This window comes from Chiloscyllium plagiosum, chromosome 3 (genome assembly GCF_004010195.1).
Source record: "Chiloscyllium plagiosum isolate BGI_BamShark_2017 chromosome 3, ASM401019v2, whole genome shotgun sequence".
In the NCBI taxonomy this organism is placed as follows: domain Eukaryota; kingdom Metazoa; phylum Chordata; class Chondrichthyes; order Orectolobiformes; family Hemiscylliidae; genus Chiloscyllium; species Chiloscyllium plagiosum.
This window is the reverse complement of record NC_057712.1, coordinates 20194183-20220638: the sequence shown is the minus strand read 5'-3', so window position 1 is coordinate 20220638 and position 26456 is coordinate 20194183. Positions and strand designations below refer to the sequence as shown.

The 26456-nt window shown below is 41.4% G+C and overlaps 1 protein-coding gene across 6 annotated transcripts in view; it reads left to right on the top strand.

Moving 5' to 3' along the window:
* Positions 1-26456, top strand: part of LOC122541537 (probable E3 ubiquitin-protein ligase RNF144A-A) — a 68240-nt gene that overhangs the window by 26228 nt on the left and 15556 nt on the right. For 4 of the 6 annotated variants that reach the window (XM_043678384.1, XM_043678376.1, XM_043678369.1 and 1 more), the window contains 4 exons: positions 12716-12792; positions 15596-15742; positions 25004-25108; positions 25411-25471. In XM_043678384.1, the coding sequence (XP_043534319.1) occupies positions 15608-15742; positions 25004-25108; positions 25411-25471 (301 nt within the window). In that variant the 5' untranslated portion in view covers positions 12716-12792; positions 15596-15607. The remainder of the gene's footprint in view (positions 1-12715; positions 12793-15595; positions 15743-25003; positions 25109-25410; positions 25472-26456) is intronic. The other 2 variants (XM_043678407.1, XM_043678399.1) reach the window with 1 other exon arrangement.

Genomic DNA, 26456 nt, shown 5'->3' with positions numbered 1-26456 from the left:
CCTCCTCCCTACCTTTATCTCAGCCCGCTTGGCACACCAGCCTCATTCCTGAAGAAGGGCTTATGCTCGAAACGTCGATTCTCCTGCTCCTCGGATGCTGCCTGGCCTGCTGTGTTTTTCCAGCACCACATTTTTCAACTCATAACACATTATGAGCATGTTATGAAACTGCATCAGAAAATTTTTCAAATGTATTTTTACCTCAATATTTACATTTGCCAAATTTTCATGGTGATTTGAAAGTGGAAGTGAGCAGAATATTTTCCTTTTCCTGTGCATCTTATATTGGGGGCATGAACATAATTTTCATTTTGTTTTGTATTTTCCATAGATTTTGCATATTTATAAGGTTCATATTTATTTTGGCATTAATAATTATGAAAATTATTTCACTAACCTTCACAGATTGTTCCTAATGTACCTTAAAAGTGAAGTTTAGCCACTTTGTAAACCCCCAAAAAGGGAGAAGCTATGCTTTGAACTTTCTGTGATGTCACCTCCAAATTGTAGTCAATCCTGTTCCATTCCCCTTTTTATCCTGAATGCCAAACCAATGAGTGTAGACACTTGAACCTACTTGAGATTCCTCATGCACTGAGCTTCTGAATTCCAGGCAATCCTAGTAGTTAGGTCAAGCTCCTTGAGTGTCGGTCTTGAAATAAATATCATTCTCTCAGAAATAGAAGGCGTGTAGTAAATACAGGGGAGATGTAATAACAGCGAAAAACAATTTGAAGTTGGTGGAAGAACCAACATTGTGAACTTTCTGGATAATCTGGATTTCCTATCCATCTTTTCATACTTCAAAATTTGTCTAAAATTGTATGATTGTTTATGCTAATGTCACGGTACACCGTTGTGGTGTCACTGAGGAAGTTGACACTGGCACTGAATTTGCTCCTGGATTTAGTTTTATTTTAATTTTAACCAAAATTGAAGGGATTTCTTTTTCAAAGGCAAATGTATCACTGATGTTGGAGCTTCATTAAACATTATGGCCTTAAGACATAAGCTGAATTGTCTACTTCTGCTCCTATCAGGTCTGCTCTGCCATTCATAGAGATTATGGCTGACCTGATAATCTTCAACTCCACATTCCTGTCTTTTCTGTATAAGACTTGATTCCCTTGCTCATTAAAATCTGTCCATCGTTGCCTTGAACATAATTAATGACCCAGCCTCAACAACCCTCTGTGGTAAAGAATTCCACAGATTCACGCCCCTCTGAGAAAAGAAATTCTCCTCACCTCTGTCTTAAATGTGTGACCCCTTATTCTGAGATTTAAACCCCTGTCCTAGAAAAGTGGCAATTATCTTCCTGCAGCTATCCTGTCAAATCCCCAAGAAATCTTATATGTTCTAATAAGATTGCCTCTCGTTCTCCTATGATCCATCAAGTACAGGCCAAATCTACACAACCTCTCCCCATAGGACAGTACTTCTGTGCATGGTAACAACACAATGAACGTTCTTTTGACTACCTCCATCCAGTAAATCTTTCCTTGGGTAAGGTGCTCAAAACTGTTCACAGTATTCAAGCTTTTATATTCTATTCCTTTATCGGGAATCTGCATTCTTTGCATTGGAAGTCTTCAGTTCATTAAGCCCAAAACAGTTTCACTTTCTCACTAACAATTCAGTTAGCAATTTGCAAACATTTAATATTAAATAGACCTTTCATTTGCTGGGTATTTATATATTCAATCCATTCCATGTTAAAGATATCAATTGGCTTGCGACACGGTATTTAAATCCACTTTAAATGTCAACATTTGGAAGTGGTACCTGTTAAGCATGTAGGCAGTATCAGCTGTTTATAATGTTAGCAATCCTGTCACTTAACATGAGAAGATATAAAAATAGTTACATTGTGCCATGGTAATTCGAAACAGCAGCACACGTCATCCCTCAGTCACGCAGCAGCTCAGCAACAACTTGGGGGCTGTCTTCTGAAGCAGCATTTTTGAGATGGAGTTACTGTTCATTTTAATAACTTATTATGTTATGCTAATACTGACTTTTCCAAGACCTGAAACTGTTATTTCGCAGCCCTGTGGTTTTAGATCCAATATCTGTCCACTTTGTGCCTCATCCCACGTTTTTTTCTGCTGTCTGGTAAGTCAGTCAGGTGATCTGACTCTTAGGTACCACTGGTTCCCCCTTTCAGCCGATGTGGTGGTGCAGGGGGGGGAGCTCGACTCTAATTAGTCTGATTGTTGGCCTCAACGATCCGCTGCTCAGAACACACATGAGAGGACAGATAGAGAAACATATCATGCAACCTGATCCCTCACATCACTCAGGATGCTCACAAATGTAACTGGCAAAATAGATAAAGGATCTCTGACATCCATGTACCTCCAGCGAAGAACATAAATTCACATAATCAAGCAGGTACATAACAGTTGATGACCCTCATCCCCCCCACCCTCCTGGATGAGGTTTTCTAACAACGCAATAAAATACATTGGCATCTGTACCCATACACCCCCAGCATCCTGCCCTAGCCCCCTCCCACCCAACCTCACCACAGCACAACTACAGAACGGCACAGTGGCTCAGTGGTTAGCACTGCTGCATCACAGTGCCAGAGACCTAGGTAATATTTCAGCCTTGGGTGGCTGACTGTGTGGAGTTTGCACATTCTACCAATGTCTGAGCGGGTTTCCTCCGGGTGCTCCAGTTTTCTCCCACAGTCCAAAGAGATGCAGGTTAGGTGGATTGACCATGCTAAGAATTATCCCATACTGTCCAGGATGAGCAGCTTAAGTGGGTTAGCCATGGTGAAAACCCCATCCGGGGTTATGGGGATAGAATCATAGAATCCTTCAGTGTTGAAGTAGGCCATTCGGCCCATCGAGTCGACAACAACCCACCGAAGAGCATCCCACCCAGACCCACCTCTCCACCCTATCTCGATAACCCTGCAAAACCCATTGCTAATGCCCTGGATACTATGGGCAATTTAGCATGGCTAATCCACGTAACCTGCACCTCTTTGGACTGTGGGAAGAAACTAGAGTACTTGGGGGGAACCTACGCAGACATGGGCAGGATGTGCAAACTCCATGCAGACAGCCACCTGAGGGTGGATTCGAACCCGGGTCCCTGGTTCATTCAGCTTCATTGCAACCTGTGAATCTCCTCAAATGATGATACAGTTGGGTTATGGCCTGGCCTTGAAGTTGCAAGAAGCTTGGTACCAGTTATTGAGCTTTATTTTGGAGTTAATATTGCCAGTGACTTGTGCTTTTGCAGACTGTTGCATTAATTGCTAAGCCGAATAGGTTAATAATTAAAGGAGATATCTATAACTCTACAGATTATTATTGAGGTTAACTACAAAAGAAAGCACAGATAAAGGTATAAGATTTAACCAACAAAGAACTTCAGTGACAAGCATAACTGCAGCAAATTCAAGCCCCTGGCTTCACACTGTTGTGCCAATCCCCACACTATTACGAGCTTCAGCCAAAATAGACGAATTTTTATCACTTCCAGAAGTAAAGCGCCAAGGCTGTAACCAACCCACTCATTTGGATATCAAGTCTTTTAATTTATTTTCCCAGTGAAGGACAACAGCAATTACAATTGTAAAACACTGGGCAACTGACGAAATCCTAGAAACCTTCTACCTCCCCACTCCTCTCACATAAATAGTGCCTTCTTGAGCTAGTCCTATCCCGGCAGTATTTGGAATTCTATGGCCTGCAGTGATTGTATATGATAGGTTCAAAGTGTAAATTCTGAGAACATCACAAATCGCAGAGACATTAGGCTGAATTTCTCTCGTCCCATTGAGATAGATTTGGAGGTGGGGGCCGGGGGCAGAATTAGAGAAGCTGGTATCAGGGAGCACCTCAATGCCACCCTGCCTTTGAGCAAATTTGCCGGACGTGGAGTCTGACTGGCATCAGGTCCCCATCTTTCTGCTAATTGGGCTCAATTGTACCCACTCGATGTTGATATTGCCAGGCCCTTCCCAATGGCATATGAGTCCCTTGTTGAGGCCAAAACCCAGCTATGACATGGAGATCGCCTCCTGGTGGCAGGCCATAGAGGCTGACAGGGCTAAACCCTTCCTCCATAATTATAACCTGAAATATGTTCCTGTGTTTATTTTACAAATATTCTTCAGAGAGCCCTTCCACCTTGGAATCGCCCTCATGTTCTACCAGCCAGGCATTGCTGCATCTGGTCCACCCAGCATCTCACATTGGACTTCATAGTCAATCACTCCAGGATGATTCGGTTGATATTCTGCTTTAGCCACTTCCAGGTTCCTGATTCAAAATCAAGGCCAATGTCAAGATCTTGGTCAACTCCAGTCCCTCAAAATATAGGTAAAAGATCACAATAGTCCCAGAGGACCATAGGGCTGTTCGCTCCTTAGAGAGAGACAACTGGTGGTAGTTTAACCTGAGGGTCCTTCTTCAAGGACCGCAATTTCCCCCCCGACGTGGTCGACGGTGCCCTCCACCGACCCAACCTCCACTCCCGGCACCTTCCCTTGCAACCGCAGGAGGTGCAACACTTGCGCACACACCTCCCCCCTCACTTCTCTCCAAGGCCCCAAAGGAAACTTCCATATCCGCCACAGATTCACCTGCACCTCCACCCACATCATCTACTGCATCCGCTGCAGCCGGTGTGGCCTCCTCTATATTGGGGAGACAGGCCGCCTACTTGCGGAGCGATTCAGAGAGCACCTCTGGGCCACCCGGACGAACCAACCCAACCAACCTGTAGCACAGCATTTCAACTCCCCCTCCCACTCCACCGAGGATATGCAGGTCATTGGACTCATCCACCGCCAAACCACAACAACCCGACAGTCGGAGGAGGAGCGTCTTATCTCCCGACTGGGAACCCTCCAACCGCAGGGGATGAACTTGGACCTCACCAGTTTCTTCATCCCCCCTCCCCCCACCTTGTCTCAGCCGGATCCCTCCAGCCCGGCACCGCCTTCCTGACCTGCAGTCTTCTTCCTGACCTCTCCGCCTCCATCCTACTCCGACCTATCACCCCCACCTTGACCTCTTTCCACCTATCACATTTCCAACGCCCCTCCTCCAAGTCCCCCCTCCCTACCTTTTATCTTCTCCTGCTGAACACTCTCTGCTCATTCCTGAAGAAGGGCCTGTGCCCGAAACATCGAATCTCCTGTTCCCTGGATGCTGCCTGACCTGCTGTGCTGTTCCAGCAATAAAGTTTCAACTTTGATCTCCAGCATCTGCAGACCTCACTTTCTCCTCCTAACCTGAGGGTCACTACACCTCAGGCGAGGGGCGAGGTTGAGAAGATGAGACCTTCATGGTAACTTCAGCTGGAGCGTCACAAATCAGCCATCCAACTGACTGAGCTAACCAACTCCCACTCTTGAACTACTGACCAGCAGACTGGACCAAGTGACACATTCCAGTCAAACTATTTGGGTGTGTTTTGTCCTACTCCAGAAATCTGTTGCAACCTACTTGTGTGGCAGATGGAAACAACCAGTACAATTCCTGACACAGCCCCTTCTTTACTGAGATTTCTTACTTCCTAACACCCTCACATCCTCAGCCCCACTTCAGAATCTTCTGCTTCATTGTTCTTTATTTTGAGACTGCTTTCTAGTTTTCTTCTCCCTTGTTCATTTTTATTGAGTTTCCTTCCACTGAACCATTTTCTATCCTTGCATCCCAATCATTCCCCGTATTCAGATTTCTTACTCTATTTCTGCCATTCTCATTCATTTATGAATCAGGGTATGCCTTGGGGTCAAATAAAAACCCCCGGTGCAATATTACTTGCACAAATATGTTTAACTGATTTTGGGCCACTATCTAATACTAAATAAATAGAAAGGTGTTCTGTGATTATATCTTTTGAATTTTGGTTGGGCAATGAAGGAAATTAAAAATGTCTTGTTATAAAAACAAATAAAACCATTTTTTATTTATACTCGCGCTTGGATGTGTTTTTTTTTGCCTGGATCCCTCCCAATGTTAACAGTGCCTATCCAGTAGCGTTGGGTTAAAACTATTGTCCAAGATATTCGCCTTGTGGCAAATTAATGCTATTCCTTTTAAGAACCGGTCAATACTCAGTTGTGTTAAAGTTTTGGCAGTGGTCATAAATATGGTGTTCCTCGTAAGACTGCTATTCACTGTCCATCCTTAATTGTACAAAGAAGAGTCAGCTATGTTGCTATAAGAGATGAGTTTGTGATGCTATCAGAGTATCGTTCAGTTGTCGGATTTCTAGTGACCTGGATGTTGAAGAGGAGCTTGCTCTAGGAAGCAAGAAGAATTATCTGACATCTTCACGTTGCTGTTTTTTCTGACTAAGTGACAATGTATTTAGATTTGTTAGATAACAGTGAAGCAATTTGAGACAAGTGCTGGCCTTCAGAAGAACTGTGCCCTCAATTTGTTTCTAGTGAGGACTGCTAAATGAAGGACTTGGCTTTGTACAGCTAATAGTTGATTTTTTTGCAAGAATGATAGATGTACACAAGAAACAAATACTGCTGTATTGTACATCGGTGACAATTGAATTTTGTGCAATTTTGGAAAACTGGGACAATATCTAAATCTAAATAAAAAAGTCTTCTGAATAGATCTGTTGAAATGAGCAAATGAAATGAATAGGCTGCCATTGGCATAAAAGGAGAAATTACAGAAGTTTGACAGTCCGCCAAAGGTATACTAAATGTCTATATCCTCTTTGTCAATGCCAGGCAACAGTATGTTTGAAGATAAGAGTTAGAAGCCAATATGTAGGGAGTTGTCAGTTCTATCTTTTCCCTTTCTGAGTCTCATAATATATCAGTCTGATAATCTCAAGACTGTCTATACTTGATTGTTTTTTAATATACTGGAGCGAATAGTCAGAAACCATTCACTTCAGTTAACAGATTGTGTTTGCAACAGGATGTGCAGCTTGCTTTATGGAACTGTAGAATTCCAAAATCCTTTTGGAGAATAATGTACGAGCTAGGAAGATTTTGCTGATGTTTAAAACTGTGAACTGTTGCCAAAAAACTACACAATTGTCTTGTTATCAATGACATGTTTTACAAACCAGGATTTGTAACAGACAAAAATTAATTTAACTGCACTCCAATAATCTAGCTGTAACAGTGGCCAAAATTTTAAGGCATTTTCTAAACTGCTTCATAAAAACTGAAGGAACTGCGGATGCTGTAAATCAGAAAAAAAAACAGAAGTTACTGGAAATACTCAGTCGGTATGGCAGCACTCGTGAAGAGAAATCAAAGTTAATATTTCGGGTCCAGTGACCATATCTCAGAGCTGTTGGTAGCTAGGAAAATGTTGGTTTATATGCAGAAGGTAAGGTGAGGGGAGGTGTACAGAGTAAATGACAGGTGGGGAAAGAACCCAAAGGGAGAGGTGAACAGTTACACAGATAAAGTGATCTGGCTGAGAGGGTGAGTAGCTGTTAATGGAGACTGTTAGTGGCTAATAATGGTAGTGGTGGCAGACTATGTGATAAAAAGGCATGGTGTGTGTGGTAGGGGGCTAGGATATTCCAAGGACACCTAGGAAGTTCAGGCCCTAAAATTATTGAATTTGATAGTGAGTCTGGAGAGCTGCAGGGTCCCCAAGCAGAAAATGAGGTTTGTTCTTCCAGCTTGCGCTGAGCTTTGCTGGAGCACTGCAGCGAGCCTGAGACAGAGATGTTGGCCATTGAACAGGGTGGTGAGTTACGTGGCAGGCAACTGGAAGCTCAGGGTCTTTTTTTGAGGGCAGCAAATGCCGTAGACTGGATTGTGAGGAGGTGCAGGTAAAGTGCCGCTTCACCTGGAAGGTATGTTTGGGCACTTGGATACTGAGGAAGGAGCAGGTGTTACACCTTTGGTTGCAGGGGAAGGTGCCATTCGGCTGTGGGGTGGGGGATGTTGGGAGTAAAGGAAGAGTGCTCCGGGGTGTCCCAGAGGGAACGGTCCCTGCAAAAGACAGACAAAGGAGAGGGGGCATATATGTCTGGTGGTGGCAACACGCTGGAGGTGGCAGAAATGGCAGCTGACAGTGTTCTGAATGTGAATGCTGGTGGGATAGTAGGTAAGGACAAGGGGAACCCTATCACTGTTGCAGGAGGGAAGAGAGGGGGTGAGAGCGGAAATGCGGGAGATCTATCTGTGACCTGGTTGAGGGCCCTGTCGACAATGGTGCTGTGAAATCCTCGATTGAGGGGGAGGGTGGACATTTCAGAGGCTCCCTTGTCGAATTTGTCCTCATTGGAACATATGAGCCAGAGGAGCAAGGAGAATGGAATGGAGTCTTTACAGGAAACAGGGAGCGAGGATGTATAGTTCAGGTGGCTGTGGGAGTCAGCAGGTTTATAGTCTTAACTGAATTGCTTTATTTTGCCATTTAACCAAGGTCCATTGCATCATTATACATGTTTGTCCGAGACGCTAGACATGTAAAGGTATTAGCTCAATAAGGAGTCTGCTTTGGCAAGTGAGGTGACTTTTAGACTTTAGAGTCATAGAGTCATAGAGATGTACAGCATGGAAACAGATCCTTCGGTCCAACCCGTCCATGCCGACCAGATATCCCAACCCAATCTAGTCCCACCTGCCAGCACCTGGTCCATATCCCTCCAAACCCTTCCTATTCTTATATCCATCCAAATGCCTCTTAAATGTTGCAATTGTACCAGCCTCCATTACATCCTCTGGCAGCTCATTCCATACACATGCCACCCTCTGCGTGAAAAGGTTACCCCTTAGGTCTCTTTTATATCTTTCCCTCTCACCCTAAACCTATGCCCTCTAGGTCTGTACTCCCCGATCCCAGAGAAAAGACTTTGTCTATTTATCCTATCCATGCCCCTCATAATTTTGTAAACTTCTACAAGGTGACCCCTCAGCCTCCAACGCTCCAGGGAGAACAGCCCCAGCCTGTTCAGCCTCTCCCTGTAGCTCAGATCCTCCAACCCTGGCAACACCCTTATAAAGCTTTTCTGAATCCTTTCAAGTTTCACAACATCTTTCCGATAGGAAGGAAACCAGAATTGCACGCAATATTCCAACAGTGGCCTGACCAATATCCTGTACAGCCGCAACATGACCTCCCAACCCCTGTACTCAATACTCTGACTAATAAAGGAAAGCATACCAAACGCCTTCTTCACTATCCTATCTACCTGCGACTCCACTTTCAAGGAACCTGCGCTCCAAGGTCTCTTTGTTCAGCAACACTCTCTAGGACCTTACCATTAAGCGTATAGACTTTGTTTGATTTGACCACCTCAAGTAGCTATGAGAAAAGTCACCACTGTAAGATGATTGGAAAGGAAATGAGAAACCACTCCTCCAATCACAGGGTGACCTCTCCTGTGCATGTTCTTGACTGGTTCATTGTGAACCTGTCAGCAACAAGCATGAAAAAAATAATTCCAAGATTAGACGGGCATGGTGAGTGGCAGCAAGGCTGGAGGAAGTGGGAACGGGATGGGATGGGAAGTGAGGCTACAGGGCAAGGGAATGAGGCCAGTCAGCAAGACTGGAGAGGGACATCAAGAAGTCAAGGTGGGACCTGAGGCAGGGAGTAAGACCAAGAAACTGAGTGCTGAGGGAGAACTGAGAGGAATGGGGAAGGGGGAACCCACAAAGAGGAGTCAAAAAATTCAAACTTTTCAAAAAAGGAAATACTCAGCACCCAACTGGAAAACCAAAATAATGAATTCCTTGCACATCAGTGTAGTGTCTCTATATGAATGCCATAAATGCGAAAAATTCTGCGTCTTATGATCCTGCCCCACTGGTTACCTGATTAAGGAGCAGCAGTCCGAAAGCTATCGCTTCCAAATAAACCTGTTGGACTTGTAACCTGGTATTGCGTGGTTTTTCATTTTGTTTAGATGAATGCTACAGAAGTTCTGGAGCTGCAATGTAAAGAGGAAATGCAACGGATGCTATTGTAATAAACACACCATGAATTGCATAAATTAATATTGAATAATTTTATTTAATAATTTACATTCATGTGTTTTCAAATTTTAAAATGTGTCTTCTGTCAATTGGGTTGCAGTATCTCTGTGAGAGACAAACATGCCACAGTTTCTCCATGACTGCATTAATCTGCAGAAAATGTATTTTAGGGTGATGGCTTTTAGTCCCTAATGTGTGATCTTTTTAAGAAGAGCATTTGTTGCTATCTTATGCCTGTTACCTTGTGGCAGTTTAAATTTTTTGGTACGTAGGAAATAATGCTTTTCTTTGTTGCCTGGTTTGAGAAGTCTCATTTAGCAGGAGATACTGGATAGGCTGGGATTGCTTCCCTTGGAGCAGAGAAGGCTGAGGAGTGAGCTGAATGGGCTACACCAAATTAGGAGAGGTATAGACAGTGTAGATTGTGAGAGTTTTTTTCCCCATGGCAGGCATATCTAAGTCCAGAGGGAATAAATTTAAGGTGAGGGGCAAGTGGTTTAGAGAAGATCTGGGAAAATTCTTTTTCATCAAGAAGGTGGTAGAAATGTGGAACATTCTGCCCGGGACAGTGATGGAGGCAGGTACTCTCAACATTTAAGAAGCTTCTGAATGAGTACTTAAAATGGCAGGGCATGGTAGGCTATGGACCAATGGAGTTAAATGGGCATAGTGTAGCTTGGTGTTTGTTGGTTGGCATTGTCATCGTGAGCCAAAGGAAAGGGTGTTCGAGGACAACAACATCAGAACCAAACCAAGATCATGGTATACAGAGCCTGCTATATGTCTCTGAGACTTGACAGTCTGCAGCAGATACTTCAAGGCACTGGAACAGTCCCACCAATGCTGACTGCGCAAGATCCTGCAAATCCGCTGGGAAGAAAGATGCACCAACACCAGTGTCCTTGACCAGGCCAACAACCCCATCATCAAGGCACTTTATTCCCCCCCCCCCCCCACCACGATTGACTGTGTGGCAGGGTGTGTTATCCACATGATCAACATAAAACTCCCCAGGCAGCTGTTCCACTCCCAGCTTTGAAATGGCAGGTCAGTCCCAAGTGGATAGAGGAAGCACGTCAGGGGATACCCTCAAGGCCTCGCTCGCGATGTGCAGCATTCCCACAGACACCTGGGAATCACTGGCCCAAGACCGTCCAAAGTGGGGGAGGAACATCCAGGAAGGTGTCCAACACCTTGAGACTTACCGTCGGGAAAAAGTAGAAGCCAGACGAAAACACTCTACCCATTCCTTCCCATGACCACCACCTGTCCCCAGTGTAACTGAGCCTGTGGTAGCCACATCGGTCTGTGCAGCCACCTACAGATTCACCCCTGCGAGTGGGGGAGAGTCATCCTCATTTGAAAGGGACTGCCCATGATGATGATGGTGGTGAGCCAAAGGGTCTGTTTCTACACTCTATGACAAAATATTATAGGTTTAAGTTTAACACGGTGGTGAGGAATATTGGGAATGGGAAAATTCATCAGTTCTTTCAATACTGCTTCTACATCAATCAAAACTCCCCCTTTATCCACACACGTACAGGAGTTGTTGTTACAAAGGGACATTGTCTCTTCATGAAGGAGTGAATGAAAAAGGAGACCATAAAAAACAAACGAGTAGCCAGCAGCAATCAAACCAACCGAGGCTAGGGCTGGGGAGGGGGATAAGTGTTGAATGAGAAAAATATCAGATTTGAATCATGTATTTCTAAATAATAAAAATTGTATTTGAGCCTACTCTACCAAGCATATTATTAATTTTTATTTTGTTCATTCAAAGTGCAAGAAATGTAATATGATTTTTTTTATTTAATGAAATAAGTGTGAGACAGTTCACTTTTCTTTCTTTTCATTATAAACCATGAAGTTTTCGGTCTTCTGATTATTCCTGACTTTAGAGGGCTTTAGATTGATGAAATGGCCAACCACATGGTATATGAACTTTAATACAGGGAAGTAATACATTTTGGTACAAAGGATTAAAGAGTAATATGTAAATTTATACAATTTAAGGATTGCAGAGACAGAGAAAACTGGCATGTATTTTATAAAAATGTTTGAAGCTGGAAGAACAAGCTGAGAAGGTTTTTTCTCAAACAAAACGTAATGAGGCGTGGTGAGGGAGTGATAGGTGAATACAGGTAGTAGGTACAACCTGATTGGTCAATAGGAGGAATGATTCTGGTTGGTAGCTGGAAGGAAGGGTCAGCTGGAGGGATGGAAGGGACTCCCTTTCCAGGCCCATCTCCTCCCTTCCATTCCCCTTCCATCCAGCTACCAACCAATTTCAAATAACTTCCCTTCCCACCCCCCCAACGCCCTTTCCTTACTCGTCTCCTTGCTTCCATCCCTCCAACTGACCCTTCGCTCCAGCTACCAACCAGTTTCATTTCTCCTATCGACTGACCGGGTATTCATCTGGCACTCCCTCACCACTCCGCCCCTCTCCCCACCCAGAACCCTTCTCCGCCTTCTCTTAATCTGCAGTTCCCCTACCCCCACCTCCATTCCTGAAGAAGGGTTGTACCCGAAATGTCGAATTCTCCACCCCTGATGTTGCCTGGCTTGCTGTGTTCTTCCAGACTCTCACCGATCTACTTTGTATTAATAAAGCAGCCGTTTAAAGGAGTAATATAAGCTCATTCTTTGGAGAAACAAATTGTCCAGAACATTTGGATTTAGATCATCCACAACATGATTATTGTAGTGTGACTCTGAAAGAAATCAAAACGTTTGTTTTTACAACTTTTTACATGTCAATTTCAGGTCAGTTTCATGTTATGTTTAACACCAGCCACCAATGACTTCCATGTTTACCAGATCGTTTGGAACTTGGTCCATCAGTAAGTAGATTATTGAAGCTGCATTCAAATTATTGCTAAAGGAATTTATGTATGAGTAAAAATAATATATATAATTATTTACTGGCCAAGGAAAAAGCATTCAACAAATAATCTGAAATGATACTGCAAACACTAAAAGTTGCAAGAAGTAATTATAGCTTGTGGATTCAGGAATTTAAAAGGGTTACATTTTTATTTGTAAACGTTACACTATTATTCAAAAAAGGAGTATACGGATAAATCTACCAGATATAAGTCTGTTTAACCTCAGAGGTAGGAAAGCCATCAGAACGTATAGTCCAGGAAAAAAAATTGTGATCACTTGAACAAAATTGGATTAATTAAAGAAAGCCAATGTAGGTTTATTAATGACAATTGATGTTAGTTATTTCATTAAGCTGTAGGTGAGCTAACAAGGTTGATGAGGACAAGTTGTGTACATGAAAATCTAAAAGACGTGATAACACATGCCACATAACAGACTTGTTAGCAAGTTGAAAGCTATGGAATATAAGGGACAGTGACATCATGGATAAGAACTTGGCAGTGTGACAAGAAACTGAGTTGTGGGAAACAGTTGTATTTAGTTTTGAGGAAGACATTTAGTAAGGTTCATCAGAGGTTGATACTAGGACCAGTGCATTTCCTAATCAATATTAATTTTATTTTAGAAGTGGGCATTCGGGACAAAATGTCAAAATGTGCAGATAACACAAAACTTGAAATATTGTAAACAGTCAGAATAACTTCAAGAATGCTGATGGAATGGTCGGCAGATGAAAATTAATGTGGAACGTCTGAAGTACTACATTTTGGTTGGAATAAACGAGAAAGGCAATGTAAAATAAAGATAGAATCATAGAGGTGGGTGTAGTAGCTGAGGGATATGGGACTACAAAAGCAAGGGCATGATGGTGAACCTTTTATATGTATCCACCTCGGATGGAATATTATACCCGATTATGAGCACCACAATTTAGGTAGTATCTGAAACTATCAGAAAAAGTACAGAAAAAAAGTTATTTTATTTATGCTTTTAGGTACTGACTAAATACCTGGTGGATTTTTTTTCTTGCATTACCCTCTCAAAATCCCTAATAATTTTCAATACAGTCTCGTTGTTTAACCTTACCTGAGATAGAGAGGCTAATTGTAATTTCCACTTCTTTCAATGCTCCCAATTTGAACTAAATGAATTGGCCATCAGGGCACAGACTGACAGTGGAAGTATCAAACATAGATTGAATATTAAACAATCCCAAACATGAAATACCGCCACGACTTTAGCTCAGCAATATGACACACCTAGACAGGAGATGAAACATCTGCAAGTCAGCTATGCCCAAAATGTCGATTCTCCTGTTCCTTGGATGCTGCCGGACCTGCTGCGCTTTTCCAGCAACACATTTTCAGCTCTGATCTCCAGCATCTGCAGTCCTCACTTTCTCCTCGAAGCTTTCCAACTTGACAAACATACCCACAACCACGACAATATGACACACCATCAACACACCAGTCAGAGAAGGGCAAGGTCTGCCACTGAGACCATGGCTGCATGTAGCAGCAAAGACTGCTGATGAAGGCAGCATTTGTATCATTTTTGGGTTCATTCCCTTTTTTGCTTCTTCAAACCTTTAACAGAAAATGTAGGCAGATTCAGAGAGGTGGGGTGGCGGGGGCCTTTATATTTATAGCCATGATTGTGTTCCTTTTCATTGTATAATCCCTCTGCTGTGTCAGTTTAGTTGCCCAATAGGGTGTGGAGCCCCTCGTTGCACATCCGATTGGTAGCTGAGCACTTGATTTGAGATGTCAGGCTGGGAGGGGAGCGAACCACTCACTTTCCATTCTATCTATTTCACCCAGTTGGGAAAAGCAAGGTCCTATACAGTAGTGAGGATCCTGTGCTAAACCGATAAACAACAGTATCAAGGGTTCAACTGCCCTTTTGTGCCCAATTCTGAGCACGTTAGGTAGAATGTCCAGGCTTTGGAAAAGATGAGAAGATTTATTGAAGTCATTCCAGGGAATGGGATATTTAAGTTCTGTGGTGAAGCTGGAGATGCCGGGCCTTTCTCCTTGGAACAGAGAAGGTGTGGTTAGCGACTTAACAAAGGTATTCAATACTTATGCAGAATTTTAACAGGAGTAAGTAAGGGAAAACTGTTCTCACTAGCATTAGGGCCAGTCAGAGAGGACATAGATTGTGACAATTGACAGAAGAACCACAGATAAGATGGCATAGTTAGTTATTTTGACATAGTTAGTTATTGTGCACATTTTGTCACACTGACAAAAGAAGACTTGGATAAATAATTTAAAGGGAGAAATTTGTAGGGCTATGGGAAAAGAGCAGGCATCATGGAAATAAATGGATCACTCTTTCAAAGAGCTGGCACGTGAATAATTTGCTGAATGAATTCCTTCTGTGGTGCACGATCCCATGGTAGGATTTCAAAAAAGGGAAGTTGCTTGATTCACAGCACCGTGAAATTGTTGCACACTCGCCAATTATTTGAAGTAATCAATTTCTTTTGAAAGTGGGATAATTTAGCTCAAAATGGCATGAAAGCTACAAAATAATAAATACAGCTTTTATCTGCCACATCGCATTATGTAAACTGCACTACAAAAGCATTCAGATAAAACAGCTGTTAATATGATTGATTGCTATCAGACTGTCAGTATCCCATTACTGATCTTGTTAATGTGCTTTCCTTTCCTCTTTGTTTGTTAGTGGAAAGCCATTGTCAATTAAGTTGTCTAAATTGCAGATAATTCACTTTTTTTTTCTGTCTTCCAGATTCGGCTTAGAATGACAACAGCAAGATATAGGCCTACCTGGGACCTGGCACTGGATCCCCTTGTGTCTTGTAAATTGTGCCTTGGGGAATACCCATTGGAGCAAATGACAACGTTATCACAATGTCAATGTGTATTCTGTACCCTGGTTGGTATGATTTTGTTTTCTCGCTTTGGTTTTTGCATAATTTCAATTTAGTTTTAAATTTATGGATAAGGGGAGGTAAGGATAAGGCTGAGAGGTGGTATCGCTAATCTATTAATCTAAAAACCCAAATGATCTTTGCGGAATCTGGGTTTGATTCCCAACATAGCAGATGGTACAATTGGAATTCAATAAAAATCTGGAATTAAGGGTCTCATGATTATCATGAAACCATTGCCAATTGTTGGAAATCTATCTGATTAACTTATGCTGTTTAGGGAAGGAACATGACCTGGCCTTTATCTGACTTCAGACCCACAGCAATATGTTAGACTCTTAACTACCTTCTGGGCAGTTAGGGTTCGGCAATAAATGCTGTCCTAGCTAATAGCACCTATATCAGTCTTTTTTTAAATGTACCTTTTGAATTAGTTGGAATCGACTTGAGGTTTCATTAATGGAGCAGAACTTTTCAAAACATTGTCTTAAATAATCTAGAAGAAGTCAGGATGAATGTTGTTAGTTCCAGCAATCAAATCAAATGTTACTAGGTCAAGCACCGAATTGTATTTTAATTTAAACCATTTTTCCATACCTTTACTCAACTTAGCACAAATTGAAAAATGTCACCTTGAATAATTTTACTTAAGCTTTTTCTGATCCAGTAGGATCAGGAAGCATGTTGTGAAACTTGAAAGGGTTCAGAAAAGATTAACAAAGATGTTGCCAGGGTTGAAGAGTTTGAGCTGAATAGGCTGGGGTTATTATTGTTGGAGCTGAGAGGTGACCGAATAAAAATTTATAAAATCATGAGGGGTGTGGATAGCTTAAATAGGCAAGGCCTTTTCCCTGGGGTGGGGGAGTCCAAAACTAGAGGGTGTGGGTTTAAGGTGAGAGGAGAAAGTTTTAAAAGTGACCTAAGGGGCAAACCTTTCACTCAGAGGGTGATGCTTGTATGGAATGAGCTGCCAGAGGAAGTCGGAGAGGCAGGTACAATTACAACATTTAAAAGGCATCTGGATGGGTATATGAACAGGAAGAGTTTAGAGGGATGTAGGCCAATTTCTGGCAAATGGGAATAGATTTAAATAGGACATCTGATCGGCATGGGTGTGTTGGACCAAAGGGTCTGTTTCCATGCTGTACATCTCTATGACTTCATGACTCAGTGAAGCAGGACTTTGAGAATGTCTTGCTGGTGCACTATTGCTTTAGTTGAAGAGAGTTTAACAATGTGAGATTTCATCTAGTTTTTACAAACTCCTTATCTTTTGACTGGGATGAGTAAGAACTGTTATATCAATGCTGTTGTTCTTAATCTAACTAGTTCAGTATGAAAAACACTTGATTTCTATTTGTGTTTCTGTGACATTATTGAGTCTGTCAACTCAATGTAAAGGGCTCTCTCTCTCTCTCTCTCTCTCTCTTTATGAAAATCATCACGGGTTTATGGAATTAGTGTTCAGGAATCACAGGTTGTGGACCCTAGGAATAAAACAGGACATTGATGAGGGTGCAAAGAAAATTAAAATGTAACAAGGAAAGAATTAAGGCAACTGTGTACAATGACAATCTTCAATATAATTTATCATTATAGAATAAAACATAATACTGAACAGTATAATGAGATGTAAGGTGAGATGACTGAACATTTGGTCAAAAATATGTATGTTCTATTTGCTCTGGTCACCTTTTAAAGACTTTGTCTGTAACCTCACAGACCTGTCTGTTTCTGCACCTCCTTTAAAATTATGTAATTTATGAACAGATATTTTCAGTTCAAATACTTGGAATGTCCTCTGCTAAATTGCCAGACTATGTAGAACCCAGTTTTCTCAAAATGGCCTAAGCTTTGTGCATAAAAACAAAAGGTGAGCCCAGAATATTGTTTCAAGACAAGACAGACCAAGATAAATGTAAACTGATGAAAAGTGAATGTAAAACTATCATTACAAGACAAAAGTTTCATTCCAAAGACCTATAAAGATTTGGAATAATCCACCAAGTAGCACTCAAATTCCAAGGCATAACATATTTTTGAAATACAATTGGTGACTGAGGAATGAGGTTTAGTGAGTCAATGTTTTATTGTCCTTCACCTTTTGCTTGCTTCTTCATCACAGTTTTTACTCAGGAATTGAGGTATTGCATGGTCTGTTAGGTATCTGTGGACATTCCAATGAGTTTCTCTGAAATGTGAACAGTGTTTATGTTCTGTATTGCTGGGTAAATGGCAAAAGCTATTGCAGCAAGACTGGAATATCGGAATAGTATGCATGAAGTCAAGTGGGATAGAGGTCAAATATTTCAACTACCTTGATAGCATACTCACATCTGAATCAGTAGGATGTGGGTTTGAATCTCATGCCAGGAAATGAGTGCAACAATCTCAGCTTATACTCCAATGATCTCCAGTTTAGTGCAGTCATAGTGACCTTATCTCTGAGCGAGGAGGCCCAGGTTCAAGTTTCATCTGCTCCAGTGGTGTGGAACAGGTTGATTAGAAAATATTCACACTCAATGCAGCACAAAGGGAGGGCTGTACTCTGAGCTGCTGTCTTTTAGGTGCAATATCAAACGACAGCCCCAAATGGCATTTCAAGAGGACATAAAATCCCATGGTATTATTTTGAAGAGCAGTGTAAGATTATCCCAGTGTTCTGACCAATATTTATACTTCAGTCAACATTGCAATCAGATTACATGATCACTTTGGCATGGCTATTAATGGAGACTTCAGAGTGACTACACTTCATGAACTTCATTGGCTGTAAAGCAGTTTGGGATGTCAAGTGGACATGAATATAAATACAAGTCTTTCTTTAAATAATTCTATGGACACAGAGATGGAACCAAATATAAGAGACAAAGTCCTTATCATTAATCAATGCCATGAAGAAAAATAATTAAGCTATTTCCTGTTCAAACACACTGAATTATTAAACTTTCAACTGAGAAGATAGTTCTGTTTTCTAAAAATTCCTGAAATTGCCTTGGGATCAATCATTTTAAGTTTGTAAGATATGCTTAAAATTCTTGCTCACTCCTGATTGGGCAAGTAAGAACAGATTGAAACATGATATATAAAGTAAGGACGACATGACTAAATGATGACAACTGCTATATACAGAAAGAAGAATTGAGTGGAATCAATGATTCAAGAGTATGGAGTGTACATTGAACATATATTTGTAGTATTCCACCTTCACCAATGATTCTATTTTGTGCTCCTTCTCATCTATGCTTAAAGATATTTATTGGATCAAAGTTTAACGTTAGATGCATTATGTCCTTTAAGCCAAATTGATGCTCCCAGATTAGTGTAGCAGCAACAAAACTAAAATCTACAAACTGAAGTCTGATTGGATCTGCAATATTATAGCACTTAGAGCAACAAAATTCCCAGACTCCAGCAATAGGAGTCTCGATTGCTAGTATTGTATAAGTCAGTAGATGACATTAGCAGCCTCCTGAATTCGAGTTGTAGCGGGGTGATGTCAACATAGGATATCACAGATAGAAAAATCAAAAGCAAATTAGTTGATGGAATTTGCCATTATCTGCCATTCTGTCCTAGTTGGGTAGGCTGATACTTCAACCTGTCCACATCAGATAATAACATGTGCTCAATGGTGCTATCCTACACAGAACTTCTCCCAACTTCAGCAACAAATGACATAGAGACATTTTGATATTTAGTTTATGACTATTGAGCAGTTATGTGTTACTAAGCTGACCAGACAGCTTTTTTTAATCAACAGAAATTAGCGCACAAACCTTCCGCTGGGTATAATTCAGTAATAAGCAGTGTCATTACACTACATCAAATAGCAGATGTTGTAAGGTGCAAGTGTAAATTTGGTACATTTGTCTCCATATGCTCTGGCTCCACAAGCTGGTATAGCTGGTGTCTCAATTGTCATTGATTACTGAAGCCTAAAATATATGCTGTAAGGGATTACCATTTTCTGAGTCACACGGGGCGGCACGGTGGCACAGTGGTTAGCACTGCTGCCTCACAGCACCTGAGACCTGGGTTCAATTCCTGCCTCAGGCGACTCTCTGTGTGGAGTTTGCACATTTTCCCTGTGTCTGCGTGGGTTTCCTCCGGGTGCTCCGGTTTCCTCCCACAATCCAAAAATGTGAATTGGCCATGCTAAATTGGCCATGCTAAATTGCCCGTAGTGTTAGGTGAAGGGGTAAATGTAGGCGAATGGGTCTGGGAGGGTTGCGCTTCGGCGGGTCGGTGTGGACTTGTTGGGCCGAAGGGCCTGTTCCACACTGTAATTAATCTAATCTAAAATAGTTGACCAAGCTTTCATTTTTTCTGGAATTCTCTGAAGGTGAATTGCTCCAACAGATTTTATATAAGTAATTTATACGAATCTGTTGTATTTGGTAGCTACAGCACAACTTTTGTTTCCCTTCAGAGTTTCGTGCTGTCTTTAAAAAACACAGACATGTTGGAGTCCAGTTCCACTGGTGCTGACAGTACCTCACCAAAAGCAACTGTCCTTAGAAGTGTCAGTGTTAGAATGCTGAATAGGCCTTGGAGTCATCACAGCTGAATCCAACAAATTGTCCTTTATGCAGAAAAGTCTGGATAATGATTAAAAATGGAATCACTGGTGGATTGTCTGTCCTAGCTCAGATGGTAAGGTACTGTTAAAATCCCATTCTTAACAAGGTGAAGCCAGCTAATGTCTGCATGGCTCCACGGTTGAAAGTGTAAAGAGCCACATTTTTGTTGGTAAAGACCATGGGTGCTAACATAAATGAGTGCAAAAATTAAGGATGAAGTATTGGTGAGATAAGAATACACCTTCCCTGCAATAGTCAATCCCAAGAATGTGAGTGAGCATGTGGTCCAGCCAGATTAATCTTTCATCAGCCAAAATCTGTAAAGATTATCAGACTGTATAATTCTCAAACTCAGATCCGTATTTCCTTTAGAAGCTCTTTAACTAGCTTCTTGCCATGTGTAACAGCTGAGCCCGCTCACTCTTATTGATCAGGAACCATGCCCCTTATCCACCCCCTCAAAAAAAAACATAATGTGTATAATTCCCTGTAAATGGACTAAATATTCATTTGTGGGCCATTTCCCATTTTATGTCCTTATTTAAATCGAAGACTCCTTTTAGAGAATTTGGCTATTAAACTTTCATTCTTTCTTTGTTACTCCAGAGTTTGTCAATTTTCTCCCACTTATGGGATGTATTACATTACGCTAGTTGCAATCCTGGTATATTGTCCAAGAGGTCCTCTTCATGTAAGAGCAGATAAATGACTGGATTATGTGTGACTTCTGGCTGACTATCAGTTTCTCCAAGTTGCTCAGACCAATTCTTTCACATCTCCCTCTCATTGACTGAGGGATAATACACAAATACAAAAGCAAAAGTTCTGATCTAAGTTCATAGAATTAATATAAACTCCCCATTTTCATTCAGTTTAAAGCTGAGTACTAATTAGGAATCTTATACCATCATCCAAGAAGGTGTAATATTCAATTATTTGTTCACTGTTTGAAATACAGTATACGGAAACCTTTTTCAAAAAAAAAGCTAAACTTTCTACCACAAAAACAGATGGCACTTTCTATCTTCCCAGTTATTTCTTGGAGATTAGGCACTCATTGTGCTAGTCTGGCAGTTAGGGTCATGGAGCCTCTTGTGTGTAGAAGCCTGTGGAACTAGGCAGATTGGATTCTTCTGAGAGTCTATCCATAATTTTGCAGTTTGTCTGTGGTTCTTAACTTTGGTTTCCATTATCTTCCTATTGAATCCACATTTGGTGAAATTACATCCATCACCTTCCATAGGCTTGATCAGTTTTCAGACAATAACCATCTCCACTAGCTGTAGATCTCAGAAATGTGATGATTCTCAGATTAGTTGCATGGATTTCTTGTGCCATTGGTTTTAAGCTTCTTGCCTTCTGGGTTCACCATTTCTATAAATAATGATTCTTTTGAAAGAGAACCAACCAGTGTGGAATTTAGATTGGCTTTACACAGTAAGCTGTCCTAAATCCAAAGTTGTGCAGGTTAGATGGATTGGCCATGCTAAGTTGCCCCATAGTGATCAGGGATGTGTAAGTTAGGTGCATCAGTCAGGGTAAATGTAGGGGAATGGGTTTGGGTGGGATACTCTTCCGGGTTGGCGTGGACTTGTTGGACCGAAGGGCCTGTTTCCATACTGTAGGGATCTATCTATCTATCTATCCACCTGTACTTGCCTCCTTTTGATAGTGTATGAGAATTGTTTTCTCTGTAATTTGAATATCTGTACTTTCCTTTCCACTGTGAACACTATTTTAAATATTATCTACTGTACTGCTCAACAATATTGGACCAGAAATTCACCCCTTAATTTGCTTATCAAGTCTTCCCAAATCCTCATTACCTGTTGCAAAACGTTTAACATTGCAGATACTCACCTAGTTCTCTTGGACTAACTCAAGACAGGAATTTATAAAATCATGTGATACATGAAGTAAACCCTTCCATCTCTTTACCTTTTGGAAGTCAGAAGCTGACTGCTGCATATGAAGTATCCTTCTGTTATTTTTTAAAAGATTTTATTTACAGGAGTACAGGAATACAGTGAAAAGGGAATAATTTCACCACACATGGCACCATCTTAGGTCACCAAGTGCCTAGGTACAAAAAAAGCTTATGTACAATGTAGTAACAGAAACAAGAGTTAATAAGTTAAGCATTACTTCATAGAATAGTAGAAAAATAAAGAAATAGGTTATAGTTTATATTGACATATTTTGTCATTTAAACTGGGAAAATAAAGGGATAAATTAAAAGTTCACCAGTCTCTGATGAGTCCTCCGCTTGTCTTGCTCTCCAAGAGACTTCAGCTGTCTGTTCTGGGAGCCATCACCATAGATACCGTCGCTGCTGCTGGAACTGCCACCTCTCCGATTTCCCCTGCTGTCTCTGGAGCATACCCAGGTAGTACTCACTCACACACCAAGCCGAGACACCACCATGAGCCACTGAGAGACCCGCTGACATACTGCCAAGACACCAAGCTGAGACCCTCAAGGAGACCAGGCCACGACACGCCACCAGATCCATAGGACGAAAGAAAGAGAAGGAAACAGAAAAAGCAGAGGAGCTCTTGTTGGAGCATCTTCAGGTGTTGGTGGGAAGCCATTCCATATACATCAAAATGGTCATTTGGTTAAAGTAGCCATTTGTTATCTTGAAATTAGAACAGTGAATTATTATTCTTCTAGGATGGTTTGTGATAAAGCAGAAAACCTGGCTTTTAGAATAAAAATCAAAAATGCTGGTAATAGTCTCATCCATGGAGAGAAACCAAGTTAGTGTTTCAAGCAGACGGTCTTTCATTGGATCTGAGAAAAGTTAAACACGTGACAGGTTTTAAGGGAGTACAGAGGCAAGGAAAGAGATGGAGATGACCAGAAGCTCTGGGTCATGAATGGAGGTGTTATGCAAAATTGTCACCGGTCCATTTGGCCCCCTCAATGCAGTGGAACCTGTATAGTATTTGCTCTGAGTGCACTGAATAAAAGAAGATATAAAAGAATCACTGTTTCACCTGAAGGGAAGAGAAGTTTCTCTATATCTGATTAAAATATCCTGGATTTATCCTCTGCTCCTTAATTCGTAGGATGCTGAGACCATTGTTTGTATCGTAGGACTCTGTGTTGAGAACAAGTTAATTTCTCATAAACAAGAGATCAAACCTTGTTTGACTTGAATTGGTTTGGCTCAGTTTCATATCTCTTGAGTTGTTCAGGAGTGAAATATTTCTAATCAAATTTATTTGTCAATGGTGTATCTTTTAGGCCAGTTGTTACCTTCAACTGGGCATGTGGCAGGGCTGTGCCACACATTGAAGATTGGTATAGTTGCTTAGTGTTGAGCGAAATTTCAGAGTTTTCACTCATATTATTGCTAACGAATGTGGTTGTGCCTTTGTTTATGTTAGCTTCTGACTTGCAGAGTACGGGAAACTACTTGTGAATTATTTTTGAAGGGAGGTGTGATCAGTTAGGGATTAGGTTTCCACAGTTTACCACCATTGCCTCCTGACTCCAGTCCTAATCTTCAGCTTAGAGTCCAATACCCAAGGTGGTATTTCAGCACCATACTGACATAATCTCCAAAAATGCAGTGTTCTTTCAGATGTGACATTAAGTATCTGTACTTCAGGGTGGATTTGAATGATCCCAGGATATGATTTCAAGGAGCAGGGGAGTTCTCCCTGGTGCCCTGAACAATTTTTATTCCTCAATCTTCATCGGCTAAAACAAATTGTCTAGCCATTTAATCCTTTATTAATAGCAACTTCATGCTATGAACAAATTAGTTGCCATACTTCCTACAGAAAATATTAAAAATCACACAACACCAGGTTATAGTTCAACGGGTTTAATTGGAAGCACTAGCTATCGGAGCGACGCTCCATCATCAGATGGTTGAAGGAGCGGCGCTCCGAAAGCTAGTGCTTTCAATTAAACCTGTTGAACTATAACCTGGGTAAAAACAATGACTGCAGATGCTGGAAATCAGAGTCTAGATTAGAGTGGTGCTGGAAAAGCACAGCAGTTCAGGCAGCATCCGAGGAGCAGTAAAATCGACGTTTCAGGCAAAAGCCCTTCATCAGGAATACAGGCAGAGAGCCTGAAGGGTGGAGAGACCTGGTGTTGTGTGATTTTTAACTTTGTCCACCCCAGTCCAACACCGGCGTCTCCAAATCATGACTACAGAAAATATGGTCAGTCCCTCAGCAGTGAATAGATTGGCTGTGGAGTGTTTTGTGGAAAACACAAGACTTCTGAGTCATTTTAAATCTAGCCCAGACTGTCAGAGTAAAGTTCTCCTAATTTTGTTGATGGAAGAATCTTTGGGCAGTTTTTAATCCAGCAGCAAGAGTGCTCGAGTTTAGCAGAGCACAGTTGATAATTGCCAATCTCGCTTGAAAAACTAGCATAATAGGTCTTGCGTCACTTAAACTAATGTTGCCTTGGTACTATCCATTTTGGACTGATAGTCTCTCAGAGTAAACCTTGACCTGACAATGGGCACAAGGTGTTTTTACTTAAAATTATGAGAAATTTTCCTTCTTTTAAAACTTTGGATTCAGACAGAGTGGGAGGAGGTGTACATAGGCAGTGCAGGGGTGGGGAGAGAGAGAGACAGAGAGAGAGTCATATGTGGGAAGATGTATAAATCCTGGGGCAGAAGAGTTTTGTTACTTTGCTCTGTTTTGCCAACAGTGTCTGAAACAATACGTGGAACTTTTAATTAAAGAGGGCCTGGAATCCTCAATAAGCTGCCCCGATGCTGCTTGCCCAAAGAGAGGTCATCTACAGGAAAATGAGGTAAAAGATGTATCTTTGTAGTGATTAATTGACAACATAACTGCAATTACTGTCTCGTTTACTCTCTGCATGTGTTTGTACACTCAACATTTGTAGCTTTGACTTCCAACTTTTTGTATAACAATAATCCAGTGAGCTTTATCATTTTAAATGTACTTGATGTAAACATGACCTGGAAGTAAAATTAGAACGAAAGATATTTTGAATCATACGCTCATTTGTGCATTATTTCATTGATGATGAGGCTTGAAATATGATCATTTTTGCACTTAACAGTATTTCACTCTTCATCTTTCCAACAGATTGAATGTGTTGTTGCAGCAGAACTTATGCAGAGGTATAAAAGATTGCAGTTTGAAAAAGGCAAGTGAATTATGTTATGCAAACAGACATAGGCCATTCGGCCCTTTTGAGTGTGCTACACCATTCAATAAGATCTTTGCTGATCTGGTGCTGTTTTGAATTCAATCTCATCTATCCTCCCCGACTAACCTTTGATTCTCTTGCTTGACACAAATATATTTACTTTCACTTTAAAAATATTTAATGACTCTATATGCACTACCTTCTGAAACAGTGTTCGAAGATTACATGATCTTCTGAGAGAAAAATTCCCTGACCGAAAAGGGCAATTCTCAATTATTGAACAGTGGCTCCTGGTTTTTGAGTCTTAGTTTTCCTGCACAGAATGAGGCTTTTCGGCAGATTCTGTCCATGCTGGTCATCAAGCATCTATCTGTTCTAATCCCATTTTCCAGCAATTGGCCCATATCCTTGTATGCTATATCGTATCAAGTGTTCATCTCAATATTTCTTAAACGTTGTGAGGGTTTCCACCTCAGCCACCCTTTTAGACAGTGAGTCCTAGATACTGACCACCACCATCTGGGGGGAAGGTAATTTCCCCAAATCCCCTCTGAACCTCCTGCTCCTTACTTTAAAACTGTGCCCCTAGTTATTTACCCCTCTATAATGAGGAAAGGTTGATTCCCCGTCTACCCTATCTACACCTCTCAACACTTTGAATGCTTCAAATCAAGTCTCCCCCACCACCCCTGCCCCTGCTGCAACCTCAGCCTTCTCTGCTGTAAAGGAAACAGCCCCAGCCTATCTAGTCTCTCCTCACAGATGAATCACTCCAACCCTGCCAAAATCCTTGTGAATCACCCCTGTATCTTTTTTAGTGTAAGAACATCCTTGTAATAATTTTGTCATAATGAAGGATAGCATTCCATTAGTCGTAATTACTTCCAACTGCATCTTAATTTCTTGTGACTCAGTGTACATAAATCTTTGTGCATCTTGGAATCTGCAGTCATCTTCAACTTAAGTAATACTCTGCTTTCTA